Genomic DNA, 27,872 nt, shown 5'->3' with positions numbered 1-27,872 from the left:
GCTTCATTATTGTTTGCTTTAGTATTAGGAGAAAATACAGTTTTAATACTAATATTAGGAATTACTGGGCTAGCAGTTTTGATATTRCAAACCCATTAAGCTGAGCAAAGGGCTGAGAAGTGGGGCTTCAATGGGTAATTCCTCTAGGTAATAAGCTAGTTATTAAATCTGGCACAGTCTGATTTGGTAAAGCAAGTGAAAGTTGTTCCTCATTATACAGGCTAGCATTTCCTGTCTCTTTCCCATCCCCTTGGTTTTCAGAAAAAGACTCGAATATATCTATGTTCTGACATACTGCCTGATAACACTTACACAGATTTTGGTAGCTCTGGGCTTATCCACGGTACTCATAAGAACACAAGATTGCTAATCAACCTTTCTCAGCTGGTTCACAAACCTTCTTGCAGACTTCCTAATCTTTCCCTGTTAGTGCATGGTGGTGCAAGCCTCAAGTCTCTGAGTAGTGCAGGGAACCTCTATGTCTTCATATCATGACAAGGTCCCTGTGTCCCTTCTCTCTTAAGYAAGGCTTGTGCCCACCAGTCTTCTGCTGTTTTAAGATACTTCAGGTTTCCTGATAGCTAGAAGACCTCTTTAACTAAAGCAATGGCTTCACCATCAACTGTTATTTAGTCATTTGGCTATAGTCGCTGCTCTGCCCCTTACCACTTCCTCGCTAGCTATCAGAGTGTAGTTGCACACTCTCACATTGCAGCATGCATTCAGTTCTGCTCCACAGAGCCTCTACAGTGTGCACAGGGCTTTGGGGCTTAAAGCGGGCGGCCTCCAGTCAAGCCTGCCTTCCTGCTTCTGCTTTCTTGCAGAGTCGCTCATATCTGCTCTTCCTGCTAACCTACAGAAGGAGTTAGCCCCTGAATGTACCAGTGCTGGACCAGATGGACAGCAAGGGATAAACGAAGAGCTCTAAAATCAAAGGCAAAGGGGATCCAAAGAACAAAGGGATCCACATTGCCAAGGAACTACTTCACGGCAGTGATGAAAAGGCGTAGATGGATAACTTGGGTTTAAGCTCATAACACAGTGTCTAGCTACAGACACATATTTCTGTCTTGTCTTTGGCAAACAAATTCAGAACTTGCCATTCTAAAATATAAAAAGAAAAGCAAGCCAGAAGCAATCTGAAATACATACAATTGGGACTTGGGGGCATCAGTTTGGGGAAGGGGCAGGAGTATCGTCCAGTGAAAATGGAGAAGGCAGACGGGTATTGGGACAGAGTAGGCAGGAAGAGGAGTAAAGGAAAAAAAAAGAAACATCTAGAGTTATTTCATTTCAGAGAAAATTTGTGCAATGATTCAGCAGTTCTTTTTCTGATTTTCTGTTAAATACTAAACGAAGTTATTTTCAGACTTTCCCAAGGCTAGCATGATACCTCTTCCTCGGACACAAACACCCACTGGACATAACACATCACTTACTTTGTGCTTTTTTTAATTTGACAGCATTGAAAATAATTTAACAGAATAGATGCCAGAAAAAAGATATCATGAGGTCTAGATCATCAGAGTGTTTTTTTCAAGTCCCRTATAAAATCAATGAAGGAGCTTGTTTTTCCTGGCTGGGCAGTAAATTTATGCCTCCATCTCAGAATCTAGCTAAAGAGAAACTAAATAAAACCTATGATATTAGATGAGATGTGCAGAACAGCAAATCATAATGTTCCCTTATCAAAAGAATGTCCAATTTTCTGACTATGCAAGCACCATTAACTTGAGATCATTTTTTAAATTGAAAATGAAAAGGCACAATGAAAATGCAGGCTGCTCCCATTGAAACTTACTACTTGCTCAGAGCTTGCAAAAACAGAGATTATAAAGCAACTCATATAAGGATGTCAATACCATTTTAAACAAAATCTAAAACAGCAGGATGCCTGCTAGAAAGCTGGATTCTCATTTTTTAAAGAAAGAGAGAGAGAGAGAAGGAAATACAGTAATGCCAGGAACACTAAATGAGTTGGAAGACCTTCAGAGAAGATTAGGAAAGTAAGTACACAGAATGGAAAGAAAAATATGCAAATTTCCTTGATGTAAGGATAGGGGAAAATACGTAAGCTGAGGAATAAAACAAAGCCAATACTACCTTGAGGGTATAAGCGAGACATAAGCAAAGCATCAGCCTCATGTGCATTTTTCTAGCCTAGCTTCTGTATTTTAAGCAAATATAGCTATAAAAGTTGTGCCACTGTTAACTGGGACATGATGTTGTAATAGTTTCTCTATCATGTTACTGTGATGAAGGAAACTATGAACAACTAAATCCTGAAATATGCAATGACTCCAGTTGTTTTCTCAAGGACTCATTTATTCAAACTCTGATTAGCACATACAGCAACCAACCAACCAACCCCTTTGACTCATATTTTCTGAACATAATCTTGCACTTCTTCAAATTTAAGTGACTGTAACTTCTTTCTAGGTTCCTTTACTCAATTTCCATATGTTTCTACATCATTTCTACAGTTCTTGCTGTTTTTTCTCCCTAGTCTCCCTTTCCTCTCACTTTTTAGTGTCTTTCTCTTTTCTTGGTCTTACTAACTTCCATGTTAGTGTCTTAACCACTTATGCTAGAATAAATTTAAAATTAAATTTGAAAACAAAAGAAAATGGAATATGGAATAAGGAATTTACATTGTGCTTTTTTTTCTCCAGTCATTCTGTCTCCTTTTTGCTCTCCTTTTCTGACATTTTACCCCATTTTACCTGTCCCATTCAGCTGTTCTTTGAGTTATATCTTTGTTTTTACAGCATCATTGCAGTGGAATGTTGTTTTTTTATTTAACCTGAATAGCAAACCTGAAAGGATAATCTGAAATTAATCTGCAAAACAAGGGAATTGGCCTACTCTTTTAAAACTATTAAGGGCCAGAAAAAAATGCTATTTTTAAAGTAAAAGAATGATTTATTGCTGGTAGTATAAATCTATACCATCCCACTGATGCTGAATTCTCCTTATATCATCAACTACACATAATCTCACTGGTGTGAAAAAGAAATTGAAAAAAAAATAGCACTAATTTTTATCCTCTCTGACTGCTAGAATTWGCAGTATGTTTACACAATTCCTATCTTATTTTTAAAGCAAATTTGAGTGACTTAGTCAATCCATAATCAAACTGACTAGAAAAGAACATTTAAAGGGTTTTTTTTTGATAATATTTATCCCCTGCCCATTTTTAATACTTTTCCATATTTTATCGTTTAATGATGCTTCTCCTACCCCTGCTATAACAAGAAATACTGCATTAAAAACAGCAGAAGGAAGCAACAATATCCTAAATGCTGCAAGTAATTATATGCTGTTGTGATGCCACTTGTGAAAAGACTCAGTCAAGTCAGTCACTGAGATGAGAACAGCTCAATTACATTCATTGACAGGCTACACAGGAGAGACTGTGAACCTGGCTGTAAAGAAAAAGATATATCCACAAATGCTGTTCTTTCTTTCAGTTCCAACCCACTTCTTATACAACTTTCCGGTATGAATCATCTCACCAGACTGCTCCAAACTCCCCATGGCACATGCTTCTTACTGTGGGCTGAAGGAAATTAATTAATTCCCCATAGCTGGCCTAATCCTGCTGTTTTACAAATCCCTAAACTCAGGGCTGGCATGTAGCACATGAAGAAAAGGGGGTAACCCCTTTGCTTCTAGCATATGAAAATCATCTACATGCAAACATCTTGGAATTATGAAAGCAGAGCATTATTTTAAAATACTATCTTCACAAAAAAAAGGTAAAATTGTGTTTAAGAAATTACAGGATACAGGTGCTAGATTTTCAGCCAAACTGAGAAGAGTATTTCTGTACTATTCCTGTGAAGTTAACTGTAGTGCTGACAATTTGCATGACCTGATAAGCACTTCTTCATGTAAATGGAAAAATGATTAAATAAAATCTSCACCGCAGATGCCCACTGACTGCTATATATCAATGGCACATCTCATATTTAAACATTATGCTTCAGCTAGAACACAAGTGGTACTGGATTTACCAAAGGATTTATTCCAYCATGCAGCCTGGACAGATAGCCTTGGGAGCAGGGGAGAAGGCAAACTTCAGGACTCAAAAGAGAAGATTGCCCTCTTGCCTGAGATCCAGCTGGCTTCCTAAAGCTGCTACAGCTACATTATCCTTCCCATCTCCACATACMTATGCTGTCAGGATATTCAGTAAGAGTTGGCAGGGTTACTGATTACCTAACTCACTTAGGGGCCCAAATTTGGGAATTTGAAATATGCAAACATGGCCCTAAATTCTTTACCTCCCCCTCAGATGTTTTTAATGGTATAGGGATGAAGAAAAGTGCATGCAGGTCTGCTCTGCAGCATACAGTGAATGCAAATTCCTATTCTCTGATGCCCTCCTTCTGGCACTGTATAATGCAAGCAGTATGCTCTATCCCACRTGCCACCTGAGGAGGGGAAAGGCAGAATTATTTTCTCAGTGATGTCATTTTTGTTACTTGAAACGCAGGATGCGTTCAAACTTAATCTGTATGTACCCTCATGTTGGTTAACATGAATGCACCAATCTGAATGTCAGATTGATATAAAAAGTCACTATTTGGCAGATAAKTGGATAAGATGTGAATGCTGGCCCAAGTTGTTCTCTCTTGCAAGCAAAAACAAAYGCAGTATTATATCCTCCTAACAGGACACACAGAGAAGGATGCTGTTTTCCAAGTAGCATGTTTCCAGATATATGTTTAAAGGAAAAAAAAAATCTATATTCTGTAAAACCAGCTGCAAAGRTATCTGGGCAGGTGAACACAATGTGGTTATATATCACCTGTAGTTGTCAAGGCAACTACAGGCTTATGGTTCCAGACTACAAAATCATTTCATGTATCTGTAAGATACCACAGTCTTTAGCCAAACATCTGAGATCACCTTAATCTCAGAGAGAACCTTAATAAGACTCTCAGAAGAACTGCTCACTACATTACCTTTCCAGGGCGCACATAGTTTCTACATTGAACAAGCAGATTTTCTGACATCTCTTTTTATCTACATCCTACGGTTTCAAAGCATATGGCTGTCATAGCACTTGAAATGTGCTTTGCCTTCTGCATTCAGAAATAAATCTTAAAGGAAATCCCATTTGAAACCTTTCCTTAGTTTGGGACTGGACAGTTAATTTTACGCTATCTCAAAAAAAACCAAAATGCCAGACCGATGGAAAATAGGTTCAAATTCACATGCAAATAGTGYTATCAATAGGACAACATTTCCATTTTGTGGCAATTTTAAAACAAAATATTTGCAAAATTTTATTGAAGAAAAGGTAAAGAAAAGGAATTGCTTTATAGCATCCATTTGCAATCCAAACTCCAGCTTATGAATTCAAGACTATCTTTGATAATAWAGTAGTCTGGAACATAAGAAACCCAGAATGAGTCAGAATGAAAAATCTTTGATCTGGATTGATTTGACCTGAAACTACTGCATTTCAAGTCTACGCCTAACTATTTGTCAATGGCATTTTCTCTCCTTTATTTTGCAGATACAAGGGCCAAAATTGTTTTCTTTCTCTCTCTCTTTCTCTCCCCWATAAATTTTCTTATCAAAACAGATACATCTCCAGGAAATATTCTGTCTTTGTGAAAACTTCTTCCAGTTAGGGTCATGGAATTTTTGCAATTATTTACTGACTTTTAAGTGTAATATATAATCTCTGATTTATAAGTGTATTATATAATCTAGGATCAAGCTTGCAAGATTTTGGATTGGAAAATGAACATTTTGTACACCTTCAGTTCAGAAGCCACGAACTGCAATGACAAAGTTTTGAACAGGGAAAGYTGCTTTCTTCTTTATACTATTTTTCCTTTCTCCCCCACAATGCATATGTCATTTTTTCCCCTGATATGTCATTAAATTCATAAAAAGAAAGAAGTACAAACACTGCACTATTTAAATGAGATCCATATTCCAGGAAGATTAGTAGCTGTAAATTATTCAAAAAGCAAAAGTGTGTGATTATAAGTGAGATCAGAGTAGAGTGAGGGGAGACACAGAACAACAGAAAATATTGCCCAGAGCCATGCAGCTTTCTTTCCTACCATTGACCCATATACTTTCCATGATTAAGAGGTAAAACACTGACAAGGATTATTTTTCAGCTAGATCAAACTACACATTGGAAAGGTAATTTGATTTATTTTGTCTCTTCAAGTCACATTAGTTCTGAAGAGCTACTCCTTCCAAGCAGCCTGAAATCAACAGTAATCTTGGTAAGAGAAGACAGCGGCAGACATAATGTTAAATGAAGGACTGAAACACAGCTGACAATTATCTTGGGGAAATTAATCAGATGCTGATAATGGTTCACATCACGCCACCCAGAAACGCTGCCTTGATGAAAGGAAAAATCCAAATTCAGACATGATTATTAGGCATCTAATGGTTCTCATGTAAGATGTTTTGCTTAATTCAAGTGTTTATCAATCCCCTTAGGAGGCTTTCTTTTCCTTCTTACAAGCAAAATTTTAAAGCATGAAGTACCAGACAACACTGCGAGAAAATGCTCTGCCATTACAGATTTCCTGCAAGCTTCTAAAAGGTTGAGAAGGGTTTTGACGTACACAAGTATGCTAATTTCCACTCAGGATGTCAAAGTGTGGCAAAGATTTCATATGTCACATAATCTTGAACATATTTTATTTAAAACTTAAATTTTAAAAATCTGTATCTTAAAATAAAATATATTAGTCTATACTCCAGAAAAATTAACAAGAGCAAGCTGTTCCTGAATATATACTGTAAGCTATACTTCCTGCCCTTTTCAGTCAGGATATTGCTCTTGGCACCAATGTTGCAACGCTCTTCCCTGTTTCCTCAGAGCAGAAATTTTATCTGCATAGGTTGGGGGGGGGAGGGAGGAAGGAGGTGTGTGAAAGGTTTGTACTACTCCAAAATTCTTTTCAAATACCCATTTCCTAAGACTGCAATATGATAAAATTATTGCAGTTATTACCATTATCAGTGCCCAAGAGCCTTATTATGGGCACTTTATAAACACTGATACAAATCCTTATGAGTTTGCAGTCCAGGAGTCTGTATATCTCATACGATTTGTCGGCAGAGCTTGACAAACAATGCTTTAAACCACAGAGAGAGGAGACAAACCATAGTAGTCATCAGACATGGTGGTGTGCAGTTTTGGTTGCTAAAATTTCAAAGGGTCATAGAGTTACAGAATTGCTRAGGCTGGAAGGCACCTCTGGAGGAGCAGGGGAGTAAGGTCAACCCCTGCTCGGAGCAGAGTCGGTTACAGCAGGTTGCTCAGGGCCATGTCAACTTGGGTTTTGAATAACCCCTAARGATGGAGACTCTACAACCTCCCTAGCAACCTGTGTTCAACTACCCTCTCAATAAAAAAGAAAAGGTTTTCCTATGTTCAATCAGAATTTCCTATATCTTGGTTTGTGCTCTTTGCCTCTCATCCTGTTGCTGGGCACCACTGAGAAAAGTCTGGCCTTGTCCTCTTTATACTCCCCCCCTTTAGATATTTATAACCATTCATCAGATCCTCCTGAGCCTTCTCTTCTCCAGGCTGAGCAGTTCAGCTCTCTCAGCCATTCATCTTATGAGAGATGCTCCAGTCCCTTAATCATCTTCATGGTCCTTTGCYGGACTCACTCCTTACACAGTGTTCAGCCTCTGCTCAGGAATTGAAGTTTCTATTCTTTGCTGTTGAAAAAACAGGTCTTGAAACACGAGCATGGATTGGCTCTCCCAAGGCACAGAGGCCTCGYTCTTCTGAGGAAAATGACTGTTCATCTCCGTGTGTGCTCAGGCAAACAGGCATGCTGCAAGGAGGCCCATCAGCCTCTGCCTGACTGTTCCCTATTTTTAGGGTTCTCTTTTCTAGTTAGAGGCTCCAGTGCTTCTGCAAGATGAAGCTGATTGCTTCCGCTGCTGCTCACRGAGTGAAAAGCTGCAAGGAAAATAACATCAGTCTATGGGAGGATTTTGCTACACTGTGACGGGAGGACTTTTGAGCTGGCAACAAAGCACTGGCCCTTCTCTGCTACTGGCACGCTCATTATTTACACACTGTCTCTTTATTTATATACATATATATATATGTCTCTTTATATATCTGGAAGGTTATGTATACAGCCTCTAAGTACTTCAAATATAGGTTCTGACTTCTGATGCTCACTTCAGGCTGCAAGTTCTCAGCACCCAAAAGCTGGATCCCCCCATGAAGAAACTGATGGCATTTGCACAGAAAATATTCTACTTGTTACAAGCAAATAAACTTATGAAATCCTACGTATAACTCATGGAAGATAGGCCCATATAAAGTAGATCTTGGAAGACAGATATGAAAACATTTCAGATTAAAAACAAATTGTCTTCTTCTTGGCTTTGTCTTTTTGTATTCTCTGGCAATTTCCTCGTGAACTGACAGAGTCTAGAAATAGCTCACAGAACTCACCAGTAACTACTTCTCAAACCTGAAAAATAATGACATGCTATGGAARGTATCAAATCCAACACCACATCTATCAGGTCACCACTTGACATCATACCTCTAGAAGTACATAAAGGAGGATCAAAATCATGTAAAAGGGTGAAATAGGACTATCTGCAGGCCTTGCAGAAGCAATTTCATTTTAAAATCTCTTTTCTCTGATTTTTCCTTCAGTAAGGCAGCATAATCAGCAAAATTCTAACCTCAGAGCTCTGGTCCCATTAGTCACACAAAGCTTAGGTGATTTACAGTCAGAAAATCATTTCAAAACATCTGAAAGGATCTTATTATTCTGCCTACAGCTACACCTGTGCACTTCTTTGTCTCTAAGTTTCAATTAGAAATAATTTAAATAAGAGAAAATCATGTTTCCTAGTGGCAGAGCCTGTTAATGAAATATGCTTCACATTTCCAATAGAAATGGGAATTTAGGAAACTGACAGGCAGAGCTTGTGCCTGCATTATGAATAAATTTCATATTTGAAAGACTTTATCTCCTTCTCGCTATCCAGATCTGCAGCTCATTTTTATCTCCATGAACCTTTTTCAAATTGCTCTTAATGTCTGAATTGCCATCCTATTAACACAACATCTCAATTTCTAAGATGTTATCAGAATCACAGAAAAATAGGAGATCCTCTGTTAATTTAAATGTGCATAAGCACTGAGGGGAAAAAACCTGTAAAATATTATACTAAAAGTCAAGAGGAGAACAAAAACCACGAGCAAGCAGACTTGATAAATTTAACCATATGTTTGCATTAAAACATTATGTAAGACAAATAGAAAAGAAGAAAAATTGATTTGTTAACCTAAATTATTTTTTCAGAGGGATTTGGATATACTTTTCTCTGTACTAAAATCTTCCCTGCTTAATATTGAGTAAGAAGTCTGCAACAGTCCTGGCTAAGGGGCAGAAGTAGCATGAGCACAAAGGAACTATATTAGGCTTTATATTAGTTTCTTGAACCCTGGCAAGGGGTCTTCTGTCCCTCATGCATGTGAAGGACTTAACCCTAAAAGACTTGGATACAAGCTTAACACAGAACATTTTTCATGATTTAAATATTTTCATATAGTTTGAAAATTCTTGATATAACCTTAGAATAGCTGAGGGGGGGAGGACAAAAATAAAACAAAAAAAAAATAYCCTTTATCTTTAGGCAAGGTTCTTCTACCCATCATCAAGTGACAAAACAGAAGAGCTCAGTTGTTCCACTCAGGGTCCTACAAACTGACATTCTGTCAGAATGAGACGTTTTTACTTTTCTCACAAATTACCACCCTGTCTTTCAAGATGCTTTCATGAGTCTGAAGTTAAGTTGTACAGCTGTAACTGAGGGCAGATCTCAACTTGCCAAAGCCAAGTACTAATGATAATGCACCAGTATGAAGAAAGACACCATGTAGATGGAAACTGTATTGCTATTAYCAGAAACCTCTTTAAAACAGTCCTACAGATCAACTGTGGTAGAAAAAGGATATGCAAATGCCAGGATGTGGTAGAAGGGGATAGAGTAGCCAYTTCATATTTTGACAGAAACTCAGTGTGTTACACTTTTACACCTTACCACATCATTATGAAAAACAAATATGACATGGGCAAGCATAAATTCACACACATACTCATGTGCACATGCAGATGAATAGATAATACACTTTTCATTCATAGATATTTTATAGTATTTTTGACCAGTCAGATGATCCCCTACATATCAACACGATTTTACCAAATCAAAGAAACAGTCAAGAGTGACATTTTTGTAAACTGGCTTATACAGCACTGGCACATGTTTATGCCAGCATAAACTCTTGGGCAAAATTAAATCCAAAAGTCTGGCAATGTGTCTCCCAAATGGCTTCTCCTGGTCTACAGCAAAAGTCAGCAAGAAACAGTTAGAAGTAGAGCAGAAAGTTGTTGACAGTTTTGTTAAAATTTGTACTTAACATACAGACAAGCCTCAGTGGTGTAACTCATGAGTTATTCTGCAGGTACGCTTGATACATATTGGCTGGATTTGGGTAAACACTGGCTTTTGGGTAAACTCTTGGATCTCAGATCTCTGACTTAAACAAGGAAAATTTCCTTGCTTGGGAGCAGGCTATACACAGCAAGGGAGCAAGGGATCTAGTGCTCTTCTTATTCCCTGGTTGAACCATAAGTAGCACAAGCATCCACATAGAAGTTCCAGGAAAAAGGCCAGGCTTGTTGAATACATGTGAATTATAGTGTTTTTGAAGAGCTATCATCCCTCCTACTGCTTGGCCCACGCTGTCTTGATGTGGGTCAGACTGTAAATGACAAAATTTGGTTGCTGTTGTGCTAATCTCTGTATTCCTCTGACTTTGAAGGAGAAAATCTCATCTTTCTTTCTCATCTGGCTTCAAATGGAAGTCTCATGAATGCTGTGGATTTAGTGTGTTGTTTTATAATTGTGGTTTTATTTGAATTGCCACAAAATTGTTGGTGAGATTAAACACAGGCTTTTCCTTTTGAAGAGCTCTATGCTTAATATGACTTTTACACCATATTTTCTCAATAACTTTTAAATTTTTCCCCACTTAAGTCCAGTTGCAACTCCAGCTCCTACACTGCAATTGTGAGAGCCTTTCCTTAGTACTGTGCTGAGTGATATTTATGCATAAACTTTTGCTAATTGCTGGTTTCTTTGGCATTCATCAACCCATGCTGGAATGAATAAAGCTTTCATTCATGTTTATATATTAGTTTCCAAAATTTGTATGTTTGTAATCATCAGTCCAAAATTAGCTTTCATTTGCAGAGATGTAAACTGAGAGGACCTGAATCAGGAGACATACACTTATTATGCACATAGAAAGATTTTTTTTTCTTATGACTGAGAGTTGAGTTTATCACAGAAACATCTAAATTCTGTAACTCAATAGCATGTTCATGGCTGATAGTGATGGTTATGTCTGCATTAGCACGCAGTTTGAATCAACAGGAGTGAATCTCTAGAGCTCCGTTTGTGCTAGGCATTCAACATACACATGTATATTKATTGCTGGGATTCTTATTTCAGACTATTTCGAATTCGCTCCCATGTGCTAATGCTCTTTTATTGCTGCAGTTCATCTCTCAGGTTAGTTTTGTCCAACGAGAATCCAGGTCATGAACTATGATGCTCTTCCTGGTGTGAAAGAAAGCTCAGTAAGTAGGGAACACCTGAGTGTTGCCTGAAAAGCGCTCTCCTGATCTAACTAAAGCACTAATGTAGATGCATCCTATGCACAAATTTGAAACTTACACAATTAGAATATCTCTGTGGCAATATCAACAATTTCCCCAGCCGTACAATTGCTACCAYTAACAGAACAATTTCCCAACTTAACAAACGGCAGCAGGATAAATGCCCACATCATTCTGTTTTCTCCTAGCTTTATGATTAGGATTTTAGCAGTATGTTACCCTTGGTCTTTTGGAAATAGCACCGATATGATAATTTTAATGACAATACAGCACTTCTCTTGGTCTATTCTGGATATCTGAAGGCTTTGACTGCTTTATCATGGAGGAGGTTCTGGCAGTCAGATGAAATAGATTTACCCGTACTCCCTAGGACTAATATTTTATTTTACTCCGCTCAGTCACCTACCTCCTTCCTCACTCTTTACACTTAATGCAGAAAACCCCAGCTGAGGAGAGTACCTAAACAGACTAGAGGACTGGAACTGATGGGGAGGAGGAGGAAAGAGGAGTCAAGGAGGCTATCTGACATGGTATAACACCAYGTGAGGTGTGCAGTTGGAAGAGGTGATGTGGCATATGGCTTAGGTTTTCTGTATTCTTTTGTGATCCCACCTTGTAGGAGAACTACCACAACTGCCTTCTCCTTTGCCCTTCCATCTCTGTAGGCTCTGGTTTGAATGCCTCCAGTATGGGAAACCAGATTACCTACCCCCCTACATTTAAAAGTTTTATCAGTCTTCTCTTCATATCTTGCCCTGCTGCAAAGAAAAGGAACATGTCTGTGCAAAGCCATTTTGTTATTAACCTTTGTCCTCCTCTGAAGCTGCTAAAACAGAAGTTACTGCTCATCAGCTGCTTCACAGTAAGCATGTTTTAATTCCACCTTTCCCTGCAGTGAGTGTAGATTATGTCAAGTAAAACTGCTCACCCTTAGACAGCAGATAGAGCCTGAGACAGACAGCATGGACTAAGGCATAGAATGATGGTATGTCCTCAAAAACATTGTAATTCACATATAATCAACAAGCCTGGCCTTTTCCCAGAGCTTTCTCTGTGGAATATTGTGCTACTTCAGAGTTCAGCCAGGAAATAAGGAGAGGACAATGTCTCTTGTTCCCTTGCTGTGTATAATCTGCTAACAAGCAAGCAGATTTTCCTTGTCATTGGAGATTCAAGATTTGGATAGCAAACTGATGGCATCCATTCATACAATTAGTCCATAGTAAACGAATCACAGCTCTATTGGCCCAATCCTTGATCACATTGCTACAATATAGTCTTTGATACAACAGCTCCCTTGACTGTCCAGCAAAACTGTTTTAAGCTGTTCCTCTTTAGGAACCCAGTATTCCAGATGGGAAGAGTTTCTATAAGCAGTTTGTTCACTAAACTGCTAAAAATGCACTAAAAATGTTCAAAAGTTCATTGTGCAGAAAATTGTTAAGATAATCCTTAATGTTATTTTGCAGTGACTAAACACATATCAAACTTCAGCTTCTGAAAAGCTGACATTTCCTACAACCTAGGACGGTTCACAGTAACTAAATATATATTGTAATACAAAGCAACAGGCCAAATTCATTTATAAGTAATAACCCAGGGCTCCCTCCCTGATTTGCATAAGTTCTCTGTACAGTATAAGGTAGCTTCAAACACAAATATCCTTCAATCAGTAGGTGATTCTGAAAATGTTACACTCTTCCAGAATGTTTTTAGGTCCAAATCTATCAAGACCTGAAATTACTAAAGCCTCAGTCATTACAATTGTAATGACGGACAGCTTCAGTCAACTTTTGATACAATTCCAGCTTTCTCAGACTGTCAACTCTCTCTTGAAAAAGCTCGTAATTGAAAGTTAAAGCTTACTTGTTTCAGAAAAATCAAGTCTGAAGTGCTAGAAAAGTCTGTGATCACATACATGTGAGAAAATAAGACAGAACTTAGTTTGTTCAACTTCATACAGTCATGTGATAGAATTAATGCCAAATGGTTTTGGTCTTTGTACAGAAACTTCCAGCAAAAGATTTAAATGATGTAATAATTACCTTTTTCCTTTCATGATCTTTCTGACTGTGCTTTAATTTATGATGCTTTTAACTAGCATACATGTATCCTGAGGCTATGATGGATGCACATTTAAGTCAAAAGATAAATCTTAATGAAAGGGTTTTTTTAACACAATAATTAACTTATATTGATCATCAAAACAGTAATTATTACAGGCACAAAAACAGAATCAGATCTCAGAAGAAGCCATGAAGATCCTAAATAGGGTGGAGCAGCAGCACTCCCCTATTACTTTGCCAAGAAATGATGCATCAAAGTGGTAGCAGTGAATCATCATACACTACTAGGAACTACACCCAATGAATTCAAGACATGAAAATATTAAATGCATTAACTTCCATCATAAATTGCAAATTTTAATCATACAGCAGATAGTTTGCAATATGCTTTTCCTCAGAAACCAAGCTATGCTCTCCTTATGCTACCCCCACATGATCACTCATCAGATTAAAATACAACAAAATCCAAAGATCTGCAACAATATAGGAATTTTGACTTTGGTATAAAAGACTTGTTTATTTTTAAAAACACAGTTTGATTGTGAGAGACTATAAGCTCTAGCCATGTGTTAAATAAGACAGTTTGACTGTTCTGTTCTTTTAGAAACAGCTTCCCCCCAAAAGATTCTCCTTTTTTTATGGGATTTCATGCACCATGAGAGGTAAGACCAGCAATGACAAAGAAAGAGCATACCCATTCATACCTGCTGTCAYCTTCCCCTTAGTAGAAATAACCAGTATTCTGATTTTATGCCCAGTTATCAAATCGTTGCACTCACAAACACATGCATACACACACRCRGACTGGAGTGCTGCAGCTCCCAGTGACCAGCAGAAGTTGCAGTCAGCTCATTTGAAATGACCCGTTGTCAATACCCCAATTTAAACYGAAAGAAATTAACCAAAAATACCCTATTCATTTCTAGTCCTATATCAGATTTACTTTAAGAATTAATTTTCCAAAATAAACACTTTAATGATACACAAATGTACCTTTTCATTTGTTTGTCAATAAACATTATCAAGGAATATTCATCAAAAATGCAGGAATAAACAGTTCCTTAAAAAAGACATAGCGTAGTGTGTTACCTTTTCCAGTCAAAGTTTCTTCTTTAATTTTCCTCACCGCTTCTTGGCCCTCACTCTCACTGTTTCCAGCTGTATCACAACACAGAAAATACAAAGTTAGTAATGCAATCAACTTAAGGACAGTGAGTATAAGCATGCCATTCCAAGGGTTAACCACACTGTAAAACCAGCAACAAGGTTTAAGTGAAAGTGAGCGATTCATTAGTGTCAGAACAGTAGAGAATTTCAAGAAGGGCTGTACAAATGCATTGCTGTTCACACAAGTTCTGTATGCTTTTCTCATTTATTTATACAAGATATGAGCATCTGCTGGCTGGAACAGCTGAACTTAGATGCAAATCTGTGAGCAAAGTGAATTACATCACACACTGATTTGCAGACAATCCTAAAATAGAGGGGGTGGACCCTCCCCTCTTTTTCCAAAGWAAGAAAGAACTTCACAGTTGGTGGTAAGGGCCCTCTACGCTAGCCTGAAAGCTCAAGACAGGTTTTACCAACACTAACAGAAAACATGGTTAAGCATCAAATAAGTGCCTTTCGTACCATTTAGCTTAGGTAGAGTGCTTGGTAGCATATGTTAAATTTTGAAAATTGTTTAACATTCCATTTATCCATCCACAAACATTTTCCATAGCATGAAATATCAAAATACCTAATTGTTTGTTATTTAAATTATATTTAATAGTGATTTTTTGTAATGAACTTCATGTAGTTGCCTTCTCCTTTTCTGATCATATAAACCTCTGCCTTGGTTTTTATACAGGTTTTATATTGTGACCTGCTACAATTTTCTTGCCCTCTCATCTACTAGTCAGTAATTTACTAGTTAGCAGAAATTTGGGGTTTTAATTTTTTTACTATTTTTTTAATAACAGTGACTCAGCTCTCTCAAAGGTAAAGATAGAATCAGAGCATCTTAGATTAAATTAAGGTTGGAAGGGACCTCTGGAGGTCATCTGGTTCAAGCTACTGCTCACACTAGTATATACTTGCACTTACGTTAGGATGTTAGAACTTGCTTTATAGCACTATTAAACTGTATTAATTTGATCTCACAGGGAACACCCTCCAAAAATGGTATTAAATCCTCTGAGAYAGATCATGTGCTATCCACTGGTTGCATTAGCTGAAGCTAATTAGCTCAGAGCACTGGACAGAGATTTCTGGGACAACCTGACCATYTTGGGGAGGTAGATAGGGATTCTGCCGTGCTTTTGTGTTTGGACAATAAAAAACAATGATTTTCAACATTGATATCTAAAGGAAATATATATCTTTGTTTTCATGATATGAAAGAAGACTCAATATTTACATAAATATAGCCAAAACAAGATGTTTAACATTTCAGATACTGAAGAGAAAATATTTCTCACAAAAAAACTAGACTTGTGCTTCCTTCTAATTGTTATTTATAAACTGCAGTAACTCTGGAACTCTGCTCAGGCAGCTCCACAGAATGACGAAAAAAAGAAAATTGAATAAAGCAAACATTTGCAGTATTTATGTCTTGCTGTTGTTTTCCCCCCTTAAAATCATACAGRAGGTTTTACAGAACAGAAACATTCAGCTTGATGCTAATTTCTGGATATTAATGCCATGTCAACAAACAACCCCCCAAGAAATATTGCCTTATTATTGCACAGGGAAACCTGTGCATAGGGACTATGGGCAAGGGATCAGTTTTCCTYACTGTTTCACCTGAAGTGATTTACTGGGGTATGCTTTCAAAATCAATGTGTTACAGCACCAGGTAGAGTTAGGTTAAAAACAAAACCATTTCTGCACCAATGCTGTGAAGATCTCATTTGATTCCTCATTCACTCAGCATTCCTCAAGCAGAGAACATGCTTCTTAAAGCCTCCAGCGTCTTCATTTAACTCTCAGTATGTTCACTGCATTTGGATTTTTTTGAGAGAGCTTTTGTTCCACAACAAATTTCAATTCACATTATTTTCCTCATATATAAATGTTTATTCATTAAAGCTCTGTGCCCTCCAAATGAGTTCAGTTTATTCATATTTGCATATTTTTTTCATTCTAGACCACTGGGATAAAATAGTTATTTTGCTAAACAATCATTTCAGATGCCTGYTTCTACCCTGATTCAATAGAGAAAAATAAATTCTGGAAGCTGTGAGTATCGTAAAGTTGAAAAACCCTCACTTAAAGCCACTACCATGATAGAGGCTTTTGAAATACTTCTTGCAAAGAAAATTCTGTAAGAAAATATGAAGAGAGTGAACATAACCACAATCACTGCAAAAAGTTCATAGACACATACGTCAAAAAGATACAATATGATTAGGAGACTAATCTAGACATCTGAGTTTGCTCAAGGAGCAAACATCAGCATTCCCTTGCTGATGACGAGTGGAAGAGCAATGGGACATTGCTAACCATGGCAACTCCACACTCAGAGACTTCTGCTATGCAGTACACWACTTCCCCAGCTGATCTCTGCCTCAGGTTGAAAGTCCAAACAAAAATGCTTCCGCCATTTCCAAGAGAAAGGCCAGTAAAAAACAGTTCTGCTATTATTTATTTAAAGTTATTGTAAGACTACAGTGGACAGAAGTATAAGCTTTAAYTTGGCAATGGGAAAAGAGGCTAGAGAAATAGAAACTTTCCCCCTTGTCTTTACTCTGTGTAAACCAGTTCAGATTTGGCTTGGTTATATTCTATAGAAAAAGTACTTATTTACAYATATTGTGCAGATATATTTCATTATCTGAATATTTCAGATGCATTGAGCATGTTTTAATCCCATACCTAGTTCTATCATTTTTAAACAACTCCAGATAGAAACAGACTTTAAGCAGTAGATATAGCTGTCAGAAGATACACTAGAAGGAATAAATCTTTTCTCATTGGATACATGGATTAGTGTTAATATCCCTCACCTTTATTACTGAGCCTCCGACTTCCATCTCAAGAGAYAGGCAAATAAAAATCTCTCACATTTTAACGATGAGTTCAGTCTGAATTTGAGAACTTTTCTTGGAACTAACAGCCCCACAAACATGACAGCAAACATGTCAATTCTATGTGTTTGGCTGCTGTTTTCACAGGCGAGGTAATTCCCACCTACCCCTCTTCAGAAACCACTCCCAAGCCAAAACAAATCCTGCTTTACGCACTGCCCCGGACCCAGCCCCAAAGCAGCCACCTGGCCTCGCGCTCCCGATTCCCGCTCCTCTCCTGCTTCTCTGCTGGTATGTCGCTCTGGGATCCTCTAAGTAGAGTGAGYGTCACGCGTGCGAGAGACATCCTTTTAACTATCGCATTAATTACTCTAAATTCAGAAAAGACTTCTTAAGTCACCAAGCTGACACTATTTGTGTTAGGTTGGTAAAAATCAAAAATAATTCTTACCTCTTTCTGTAGATCATACAAAGTAGTTCATTCAAGCATGCTAAAGAGGAGTATAGTGCTAACTATAATTTAGGAGGGTGAGACTTTATAATATGAGGATCAAATTCTGACCACCATCAGCTGTTTTATGTCCTCTGTAGGACATTTCTAAACATATTTTTGAAAAGTTTGTGATGTGCAGGAGAAACCTTTTGCTGGACTTTCTGCCAGTGATTCACCATAATTTTTCATAATTTCAACATGCAGGAATTTGTCTAAGAGAATTTTAAGATCAGTAACATCAGTAGCACATAATCTGCCTACTGTGCATTCAAAAGCTTTGAAGGGAGAAAGTGAAGGCAGATCAGATTTTTTATGCAATGAGAGAATCTGGAGAAAAGCTTTCAGAAAAAAGGATTCAATGTCTTGAGAGCTTAGATCATCAAAATATCTGACTTTCTGCTACTACTTTGTCCCTGCAGAAYAGTGAAAAACTCAGGTGAGGTTGATTCAATAAAAACACTACCTTCAGTCAATTCCGAAAATAAAACTAATTATTCAAGTCTGAATAGATGAGCTATATAAAATGTCATTTTAATGACATGAAACATTCTAATTCTTAATAAAACGCTGCAGTTTACATTGCAAAAAAAGATGGAATAATAAATTTCAATACAACTTGCTGTCAMGAATTGACTCTCCTCTTCAACATTCATCTATACAAATATCACAAGTCAAAGCACTTCCATCTAAAGCCCCCATAGAAGTACATAGAAAAATTCTTATCAACAGCAATATGTTTTGGATCCTACTCTAAAGGTCACACACTGTCATCTTAATCACTTTAGGTAAATCCTAAATTTGAAAATCATTACAGTGATTACAGTAGAATTGATTATAGAGTATCTCTCAGCCTGAATGCAGATGGCAAAAATACAGCCCTTAGAAACCTGGCTGAATGAATTTGTGCACTAAGAAAACATTTATGCTTTAACTTTTTAAGGGGTCTTGATATATTTTTTATATATTTTATATAATCTTTTTAATTTCTTTGAAGCTGAAAATCTCTGCAAAAGAATAATTATTAATCACATAATTTATGTACAAAAGTGATCCTAATAAAAAAGTAAAGTCTTTTCTGATTTGTTTTTAATAAAAATAGGAATTTGCAATCTTAATATTTTAAAGAATGTAATGTAAAGTGTTAGAAAGTAATTTTAAAAAGTTATGAACAGTGATACAATTGCTCACAAGTACAACCCCACATATTTAATGGTGTCTAGGGAACTTGTCTCCCCAAGAGAAATCCCTTCTTTAGCCATAATTCTATATATCAGTTAATCTCTAGAACAAGAAACAGCTTTTCAGGGTTAGCAGCCCTATCAATCTCACCCTCTTTTGCTAAAATGTTCAGGAAAGATGAGGGGAGTCAAATCACTTTCAGGTGACAGAAGACCAGAAAAGCACATCAGTCTGAATTGCAGATTTGGTAGGTKTAATATAAAGATCTTCACTGACCACTTCAAGTAATCCAAGTTTAGAAGTGGKGTCCATAAACTCTAATGCATATTTATATTACCAAGAATAGTTTGGTATTACGGTAATAAATTCTGTATAAATGTACACCACATGATTAAGAAGTTCCACACAGTAATAGTTAATTGTCTTAGTGTAGAAGGATATATAAAAGATTTCAACAGGACATTCGAATTAAGGTGCCTTCTTAGAGTAGTATAATCCTCATTACGATTGAAAGTGAGCTGGAGTAATTGGAGGGGCGGGTCTGAAGGGCTTGCAAGGGCACCCAAAGCCTCAAGAGAAAATCAACATCGTATCAGCTGATGTTAGGAGGATCATGAATTTGCAAGTGTGCATGGCACAGCATAACAAATGGCTTGTGTCTCAGAGAGATGAATGCCTGTCCAGAAAAACTCTGAGTCTAAATGCTCCTGTGAGGATAGCAGAAGTGAGTGTCAGACAGGCCAATCACTAAGTGGGTTTGGTCCACAGAAGGGGGCTGCTACAGGAAACAGGTGAGYATTGCAGAGGTTTGCATTAGGGAAAGGGTTGGGAAAAAGTAACTGCAAAACTCTTCCTTTCACAGTGAGCCGTGAAATAAGATTCAAGGACAAGAGTAGATCCAAGGAGAACAGYATATGAAGTTGGTGAAAGAGTCTGATGCACCAAACCAGGGTAAGAATGAGAGTGGAGGAAAGGGAGGAGAGAAGTGATAGGATGTAGCTGAGATGAGTATGAGAAATTGGAACTCAGTATGATATGAATGTTTTAATATGTTTTTTAAAGAAATCTATAAAGTCTTCAATGACAAAAAAATCTTATTTAAGATAGAGGAATACAGACCTTGAGTTCCACCCCTAACATTTCCAAGGCATGAATCTGTTATTCAGTAAAGGCAGGTGTAAGGATGTGATGTGGTACAAAAGGCATTGCTCTTCTTTTGTCACTCTGTTCATCATACAACATCCACAATTAAATTAAAAAAAAAAATACAAAAACCTTTCTGACATGAAAGGCAAAAATACTATTGCAAGTGTTCCTTTGAGAAAAGAATCAAAACTGAATAAGGAGGAGGATGTTAATTTACAAATAAAAAGCATTCTTACATTCATTTACAAAGAAAAATCATTCTTGCTCTGTTTCACCAACCCAGATGTTCCAGTGAATTATCCTGYTTATCAAATCAAGGATCCATCCAGACAAGTATCCTGTATCCACAAGCAGGTGCTTATGGAAGAAGTATAAGTGACACATTAAGTCTARAGTGATCTTTTCTGATACCCTTTCAGTAACAAGTCCCTTAAGAGATTTCCTGAATCAAAGGTTACACCTAGCCTCTCAATGGACTCATCTGCTATTTCATCTAATCACATTTTCAAAAAGGTTTTTATGAACCTTTATGATATCACATCTCAGTCATCTGTTTGCAAGCTGAGAAGCCTTTGTTAATTAGTCTTGCTTTGCATAGAACCATCCATATTCCTCATCATCCCCTTCTTGTATTTTTTTCCAGTTCTACTAGACTCCTCCTTTTAAGTATTCCCAACAGAATGAAACAGTGATTTCCATAAGAGCGGAAAGATGCTTCCTGTCTTGTTCTCATTTTATTTCCTACTGAACTAATATGATTTTATTTGCCTTTTTGACTGATACTGAATATTGAAGCTGATGTTCAGAGAACTTTCATCAGCAAGATTTTTTTTTAAGTGATAACAATTAACTAAGAAACTATTCTTGCAAATATATAGCTGTGGTTGTTTTTCTCACATACTGTATTTGTATTAACTGACACTTGGTATTTATCCATCCCTTTATCATCTATTCATTCAATACTGTGAGATTCYTCACAGTTCTTTGCAGTAGTTAAGATTTCACAAAATGAGAGTCACAGTGTAGCTGAGGCTGGGAGGCACCTCTAAAGATCATCTAGTCCAACCCCTCACCCTGCTCAGAGCAGGCTCAGCTACAGGAGGTTGCTCAGAGCTACTGGACACAGTGGGTTGGTCAGGGTTTGAATATCTCCAAGGATGGAGAATTCACAAGCCCTTCAGGCAACCTGTTCACACTAAAGAAGTGTTTGCTTATGTTTAAATTACATTTTCTGTATTTCAGTTTGTGCTGATTGTCTCTTGTCCTGTCACTGGGCATCATCGAGAAGAGCCTGACTCTCTCTCTCTTCTTTACTTCCTCCTCATCGGATATTTATGCACGCTGCTGAGATCCCCTTGAGCCTTCTCTTCTCCAGCTCTCTCAGCATCTCTTCATATGACAGATGCTCCAGTCCCATAAACATCATTAGTCAAATTAATCTGACTATTCTAAATACATTTGTGCAAAATTYATCATCCCAGTATTATCCTTTTTTCTGTATCTTTTATAAATATGTTGAACATATGCCTACGGGATCAGGACTCCCTTTGCTACATCCCAAAACTGACAAATAACTCCTAAATTTTGTTTTCTGTCTTCTAATTGGTTACTAATCTATAAGAGATCTTTCTCTTATATTAAGACAAGCTGCTTTTTTAAAGCTCTTTTTGGCATTAGCCTTGCCAAAAGCTTTTGAAAATTCATATTAAATTAACTCACACAGTTGTTGACTTCTTCAAAGCATTTAATAAATTATCATGTGTAGAAAAGCTTCAATGGCTCTTCTATAATTCATCATCATATATTTAACTCTGTATTTCTCATAATGTTTACAAGTTTTTCTAATACAGAAATCATATTCGCTGGWTTATCCAAAGTCCTTCTTAAAACTGATATCACATCTGTCCACTTCACACTTCTTCGGTTACAAGGATGATTGAAGGTCCTACATAAAAGATAAAGTCCAGAAAGTTCATACACAGGTTTCTTTGAACACTCAAGGGTTTCTCCTCCTGAGGACTAGTAACTAATTTATAGTATTGCCTTGTTACAAAGCATCTACTGCAACAGTGCCACTTGAGGCAGTTCTTCAGTCACAATCTTGTAAGGAAAGGGTCAGATGTGGAATCTTCTCTGAACCGTTCTTTCTCTCTCCTTCTGTGGCCTTTTACCCATGACTGGTTCGCCACACTTTAGTTATCTGTCAGCCCTAATAACTTTCTAGCAGACTTCCTAATTCAGTTCCCTTTGAAAAGATTTAATATCAATGTTTATGCTTTAGCAGATTACTTTAAAAATATTTTTCAAGCCTCTCTTATTATGATTTTATATTAAATTAGCCAGATTCTAAATACAGCTATCTTTATCATTCGGACATATCTTCAACTTTTGAGGTATATGCTCTTATTTAAATACTTTCCTTCCCTTGAGAGATTTTGCTTTAAATCACAGTAGCTTGTTTTAGTCTTTTTCTTTCTTTCCTGATAGGTGCTATTGTATTTATACTGTGCTTATAATAGTCTCCATACTACTCATAAGCACCGTAACATTTTAGCTGCTCCTTTTACATACTTGCTCTTTCTCATGACAAAAACATAGTTGTTCCAAAGAGTTATAGCAAGATCTGGAATTAATACATTCAAGTTGTCTCTTACTCCCTCAGTATAGTTAATTTGTACAGACTAGTCAAAAACTAAGTTCTAGTTTATTATGAAATTTCAATGCAATAAGATATGATACATATGGTCTTCAAACAGAGCACTTCAGTTTCTTAGTGTGATTTAAGATACAAACACAAGCTGAAATGACTTGAAATTGTAAATTTTAAAACTAAATTTCCCCCAAAATGAAACAATCCAAAGTCAAGACTAATGCAGCAACAATATTAACTTTAACTGATAAAATACTAAGATGGATGCAAGAACAGTTTGTTTAGAACTTTGGAATTATTTCAATATGCCTTGACTTGGAATTACTAACTTTCCATAATTTTTTTTTTAAACAGACACCAAAACTCTTCTTTGTAGGTATGCAGAATATTTTACAATTTAACTTTGATTGTAGTTGTTCCAAACTGTGTTATAAAGTTCATCCTAACTGCTATTTGATGTCTTCAAAATATTCTGCAAATATTAATGAAACAGGTTTCCCATGATATGAATTAAAACAGGGAAAAATCAGGATTCCTGACCTCTCAGCTCTGATTAATTCTGAGTTAAGCATAATGATATATCAGATACTCAATTGGTTATAGAACAGGAGAACAGAGCATTGCACTCCTTGACCCATTTGGTCAGCTGAGATACTAAAGCTGTGTAAGAACAGCGCAGGTATACAAGAATATCTACCTGAAACACTCCCAGATTTGAATAATTTGAAACTCAGGAAACTCATAAGTCAGAAACCTGAATAATATAATTTGAAAGATTTGTCACTTCACTATTTGCCTCACCGCTAAAATTATTCTGAAATCATATGTTGAAAGTACGGGTTCTAGGATATATCCCTATTAAATCCCAGTGGCGACATCCTCTCCTACCACGAAAATTAACATTTATGTTCATGTTGTTTCCTATGTTTTAATCAATAATGTATCCATGTAATAATATTTCTTCTTATCCTTTGGCTATGTAGTGTCTTTAAGAGATTTAAGGAACCTTGCTTTAAGATTTCTGGAAATCCAATCAAAATAAACTATATTAGCCCAAGCCTCTCTTGTACACATGACTGTTGAGGCCTTTTTACAGGCTTAGCTAGCCAAAGTATTTTGTTATCTAATAAAAATACATATTTGAGTGAATTAAATTTCTACTTAAAAATACTGCCCAACAGATAATTCTTGTGCTCTAAGAGTCTTTTCAAATATTTACACTATTTTACTAATATTTTTAAATGCCCTAAAGAATGTTGTAATGATTTATTTTACACAAAAAGTAGCCTTAAAATATTATCAATTATCAATAAAAATACATAAATTCTACTGGTAAAATGTTCTAAGTGAATAAACATACACAAATACATTTTTAAAAATGTAAAAGGGACGTTTAAAGCACACTTATCATCCATATGCAACCCTAGGTTTTAACAGAAACACAAAATGGATTTTTTTTTTTCAAATTTATCTTCAAACAGAAATTAGATTAAAATGTTCAAAAAAATTCTTAATGGATTTGGAAGGCTTTGCATGCCTGTATGTACACGTTTTCATGTACAAATATACAGCCTTAAAGTAGAGTTTTTCATAACCCTGATAACAGGGTAATAATATGTTATAAACTGAACTGAATGACAGTTACAAGAAAATCTGCGTGCATTTTTCAATGTTCATACAGGAGAAAGAAAGCCATCACACTATTTTGAAAGGTTGGTAACATTTTAACATTTCCTGAATAACTCCACTAATTCTATTCTGAACTAACAATACATGATAAAAAACAGGAAGAGAAATATTTTTTTTTGGACTATTGTAACTCAAGCATTCCATACATCTATCTACAGTGAGAAAAGACTATTACAGTATTCCATACAAATTCATGGTAATTGAAATTAAATCAACCTGTCTCTGTACATGATTAATTGTACCATCTTGACAGGGTTTAATTATCCTGCTAAAGTCACTTTGTGGTATCACATTACACTAGAATCGTATGATTTATGGTGTAGCAAGTCCAATTTGAAAAATGGAAACTAATGTGAATGAAAGAGATGGCAGAAATATCTCCTGTTTGGTGTGTTGGGCTTACAGAGGTCACAAAGAAGTGCTGAGCTTGTCTGTGGAAATAAATTCGTTTATGCCTAAATTTGATGGCTCAAATAAGTCACTTGACTATATACATATATATATACTATATATATATARTATATAGTATATATATTTTTTATGAGATTATTTCCTTCAAAATGTGAATTTATCCTAGAAAATTGTGACACTAATATACTTAAACACTAAAGACTGATTGCAGTCTTGAACATCATGTTTTATGCCATGCAGCATATGTATAAAATTGTCAAGTTGGAATTCTTTTTTCTTTCATTCACCATTCACAAACAAGGATATTGTCACACAAAGTTTTTCCAGTCTTCTTTTATTAAATTACTGAGAACAGAGGGGAAAAAACAAACTGAAGATCTCCTTGTTTGTATCAGCACTTTTAACATGCATTCACGGAATCATCTTAAAATTGAAACCCCAATGAGGAAGGAAAAAAGAGATACAAAGAGCTTATAAAATCTAAGTTCAGACTCACAAAACTGTGGCAAACACTGTGAATCAGAATTGAACCTATCTGGGGTCATAAAAATGACTACAAATAGAAGACAATATGGGTAGGAGGAATTTTCAATGTTCCATTGATGAGAACACGATTATTTGTAATTCCACACAAAACACCACCTTCAATTACAATTACTGATGAATAGGCACCTCAAACTGTGTGTCATTTGCCTCCTCTATTGGAAAAAAAAGATAATGTAAACTTATTTATCAAGTAATAATTCTGTAACGAGAAGCATGAACTCCCAGCATGGCTTAATTCAGAAGACTCACAACTGGCAGAAAGTGGTCCCAACTGTCCTTCATGAGATATTACCGAAGTAGAAGGGCTACTAACAGAGTAAGGCTATCACTGCCAGAGCAAARGTCCTCAGTGAAATCTAATAGACCTGTAGAGGATTACTTTTAGCATTCACACCAACCCTCTTCTGCAGACGGAGGCTGAGAGCAGGGCTGGCATGATCTGCAGATGGAGTGGGCGTCAGGAGTCTCATGTGTTAATGCTGGGACTGGAAAGTAAGAAGCTGTAAAATCACTGCATAACMGTTTGCTAAAATGCTCTGAGTGAGAATACTGCCTTTGTATATTGTGACTACTTATGCGCCAAAAAATAAAATGYTTTTTCCACTTGTTTTCCTCATTCCATTGCTAGATTGGATTTGAAATTAACTTAATTCAAATATTTACTCCTCTGAAATGTGAAATGGAGTCAAAGTCATTCAGAAATTGTAATTCACCTTCACATTACACATTTAGGTTTGACTCATTTTCCCACCACAGGGATATCATTGTTTACTGATAGAATTTCTTACATTCCCAATTACTTAGACCCTATAATGCAAAATAAGCATTCATTGAATGGGTAAGATTGACTGTCAGCTAAACAGGAGTCTGATCCATCTCTCAAGTCCAAATTAATCTAACATCCACACTTTCTTCACATAATCCCATGCTAATAGACAAACATAGGATGAAAACATTCCTTAGGAACGAAAAAAATATGTCAAAAACATTATGTTAAAAACACAAAATTCTATTCTATTTTAATTTTTAACGTGAAAGAAATGTGGATGATGGCCGCTTAGGAGGATTATAARAATGTTGTCAGAGCATGCAGGGGTGCGACGAGGAAGGCTAAGRCCCATTTGGAATTAAATCTGGCAAGGGATGTCAAGGACAACAAGAAGGGCTTCTTCAAATATGTAAGTAGCAAAAGGAAGATTAGGGAAAATATAGGCCTGCTGCTGAATGGGGTTGGGGTCCTGATGATGAAGGATACAGAGAAGGCAGAATTACTGAATGCCTTCTTTGCTTCAGTCTTCACTATTAAAGGCAGCCCTCAAGAATCYTGSAGCCTGGAGACGAGGGATAAAGTCTGGAGAAACGAAGACTTTCCTTTGGTTCAGGAGGATAGAATTAGAGATCTAGGCAAACTTGACATCCACAAATCCATGGGCCCGGATGGGATGCACCCACGGGTACTGAGGGAGCTGGCAGATGTTATTGACAGGCCGCTCWCCATCATCTTTGAAAGGTCGTGGAAAACTGGAGAGGTGCCTGAGCACTGGAAGAAAGCCAATGTCACTCCAGTCTTCAAGAAGGGCAAGAAGGAGGACYCAAGAAACTACAGGCCAGTCAGCCTCACCTCCATCCCTGGAARGGKGATGGAACAGCTCATYCTGGATGTCATCTCCAGGCATATGGAGGAAAAGAAGGTGATCAGGAGTAGCCAGCATGGATTCACCAACGGGAAATCACACTTAACCAATATGAGAGCCTTCTATGACAGCATGATTGGTTGGGTAGGTGAGAGCAGAGCAGTGGATGTTGTGTACCTTGACTTGAGCAAGGCTTTTGACACTGTCTCCCATAACATCCTCCTACATAAGCTCAGGAAGTGTGGGTTAGATGAGTGGACAGTGAGGTGGATTGAGAACTGGCTGAAAGGCAGAGCTTAGAGGGTCATCGTCAGTGGAGTGGAATCTAGTT

General features: G+C 36.9%; 1 protein-coding gene across 1 annotated transcript in view; it reads right to left on the bottom strand.

The window, feature by feature from the left end:
- The window catches only part of DHRSX (dehydrogenase/reductase X-linked), a gene marked incomplete at its 5' end in the record, with an annotated part of 174,787 nt that overhangs the window by 100,800 nt on the left and 46,115 nt on the right, over positions 1-27,872 (bottom strand). The window contains one exon of the mRNA XM_085321598.1: positions 14,873-14,941. Coding sequence (XP_085177724.1) covers positions 14,873-14,941 — 69 coding nt within the window. The remainder of the gene's footprint in view (positions 1-14,872; positions 14,942-27,872) is intronic.

Source organism: Rhea americana, unplaced genomic scaffold (assembly GCF_003343005.1).
Source record: "Rhea americana isolate MKP2758 unplaced genomic scaffold, rheAme1 scaffold_7, whole genome shotgun sequence".
NCBI classification, from domain to species: domain Eukaryota; kingdom Metazoa; phylum Chordata; class Aves; order Rheiformes; family Rheidae; genus Rhea; species Rhea americana.
This window is presented reverse-complemented; position numbering and strand designations above follow the sequence as displayed.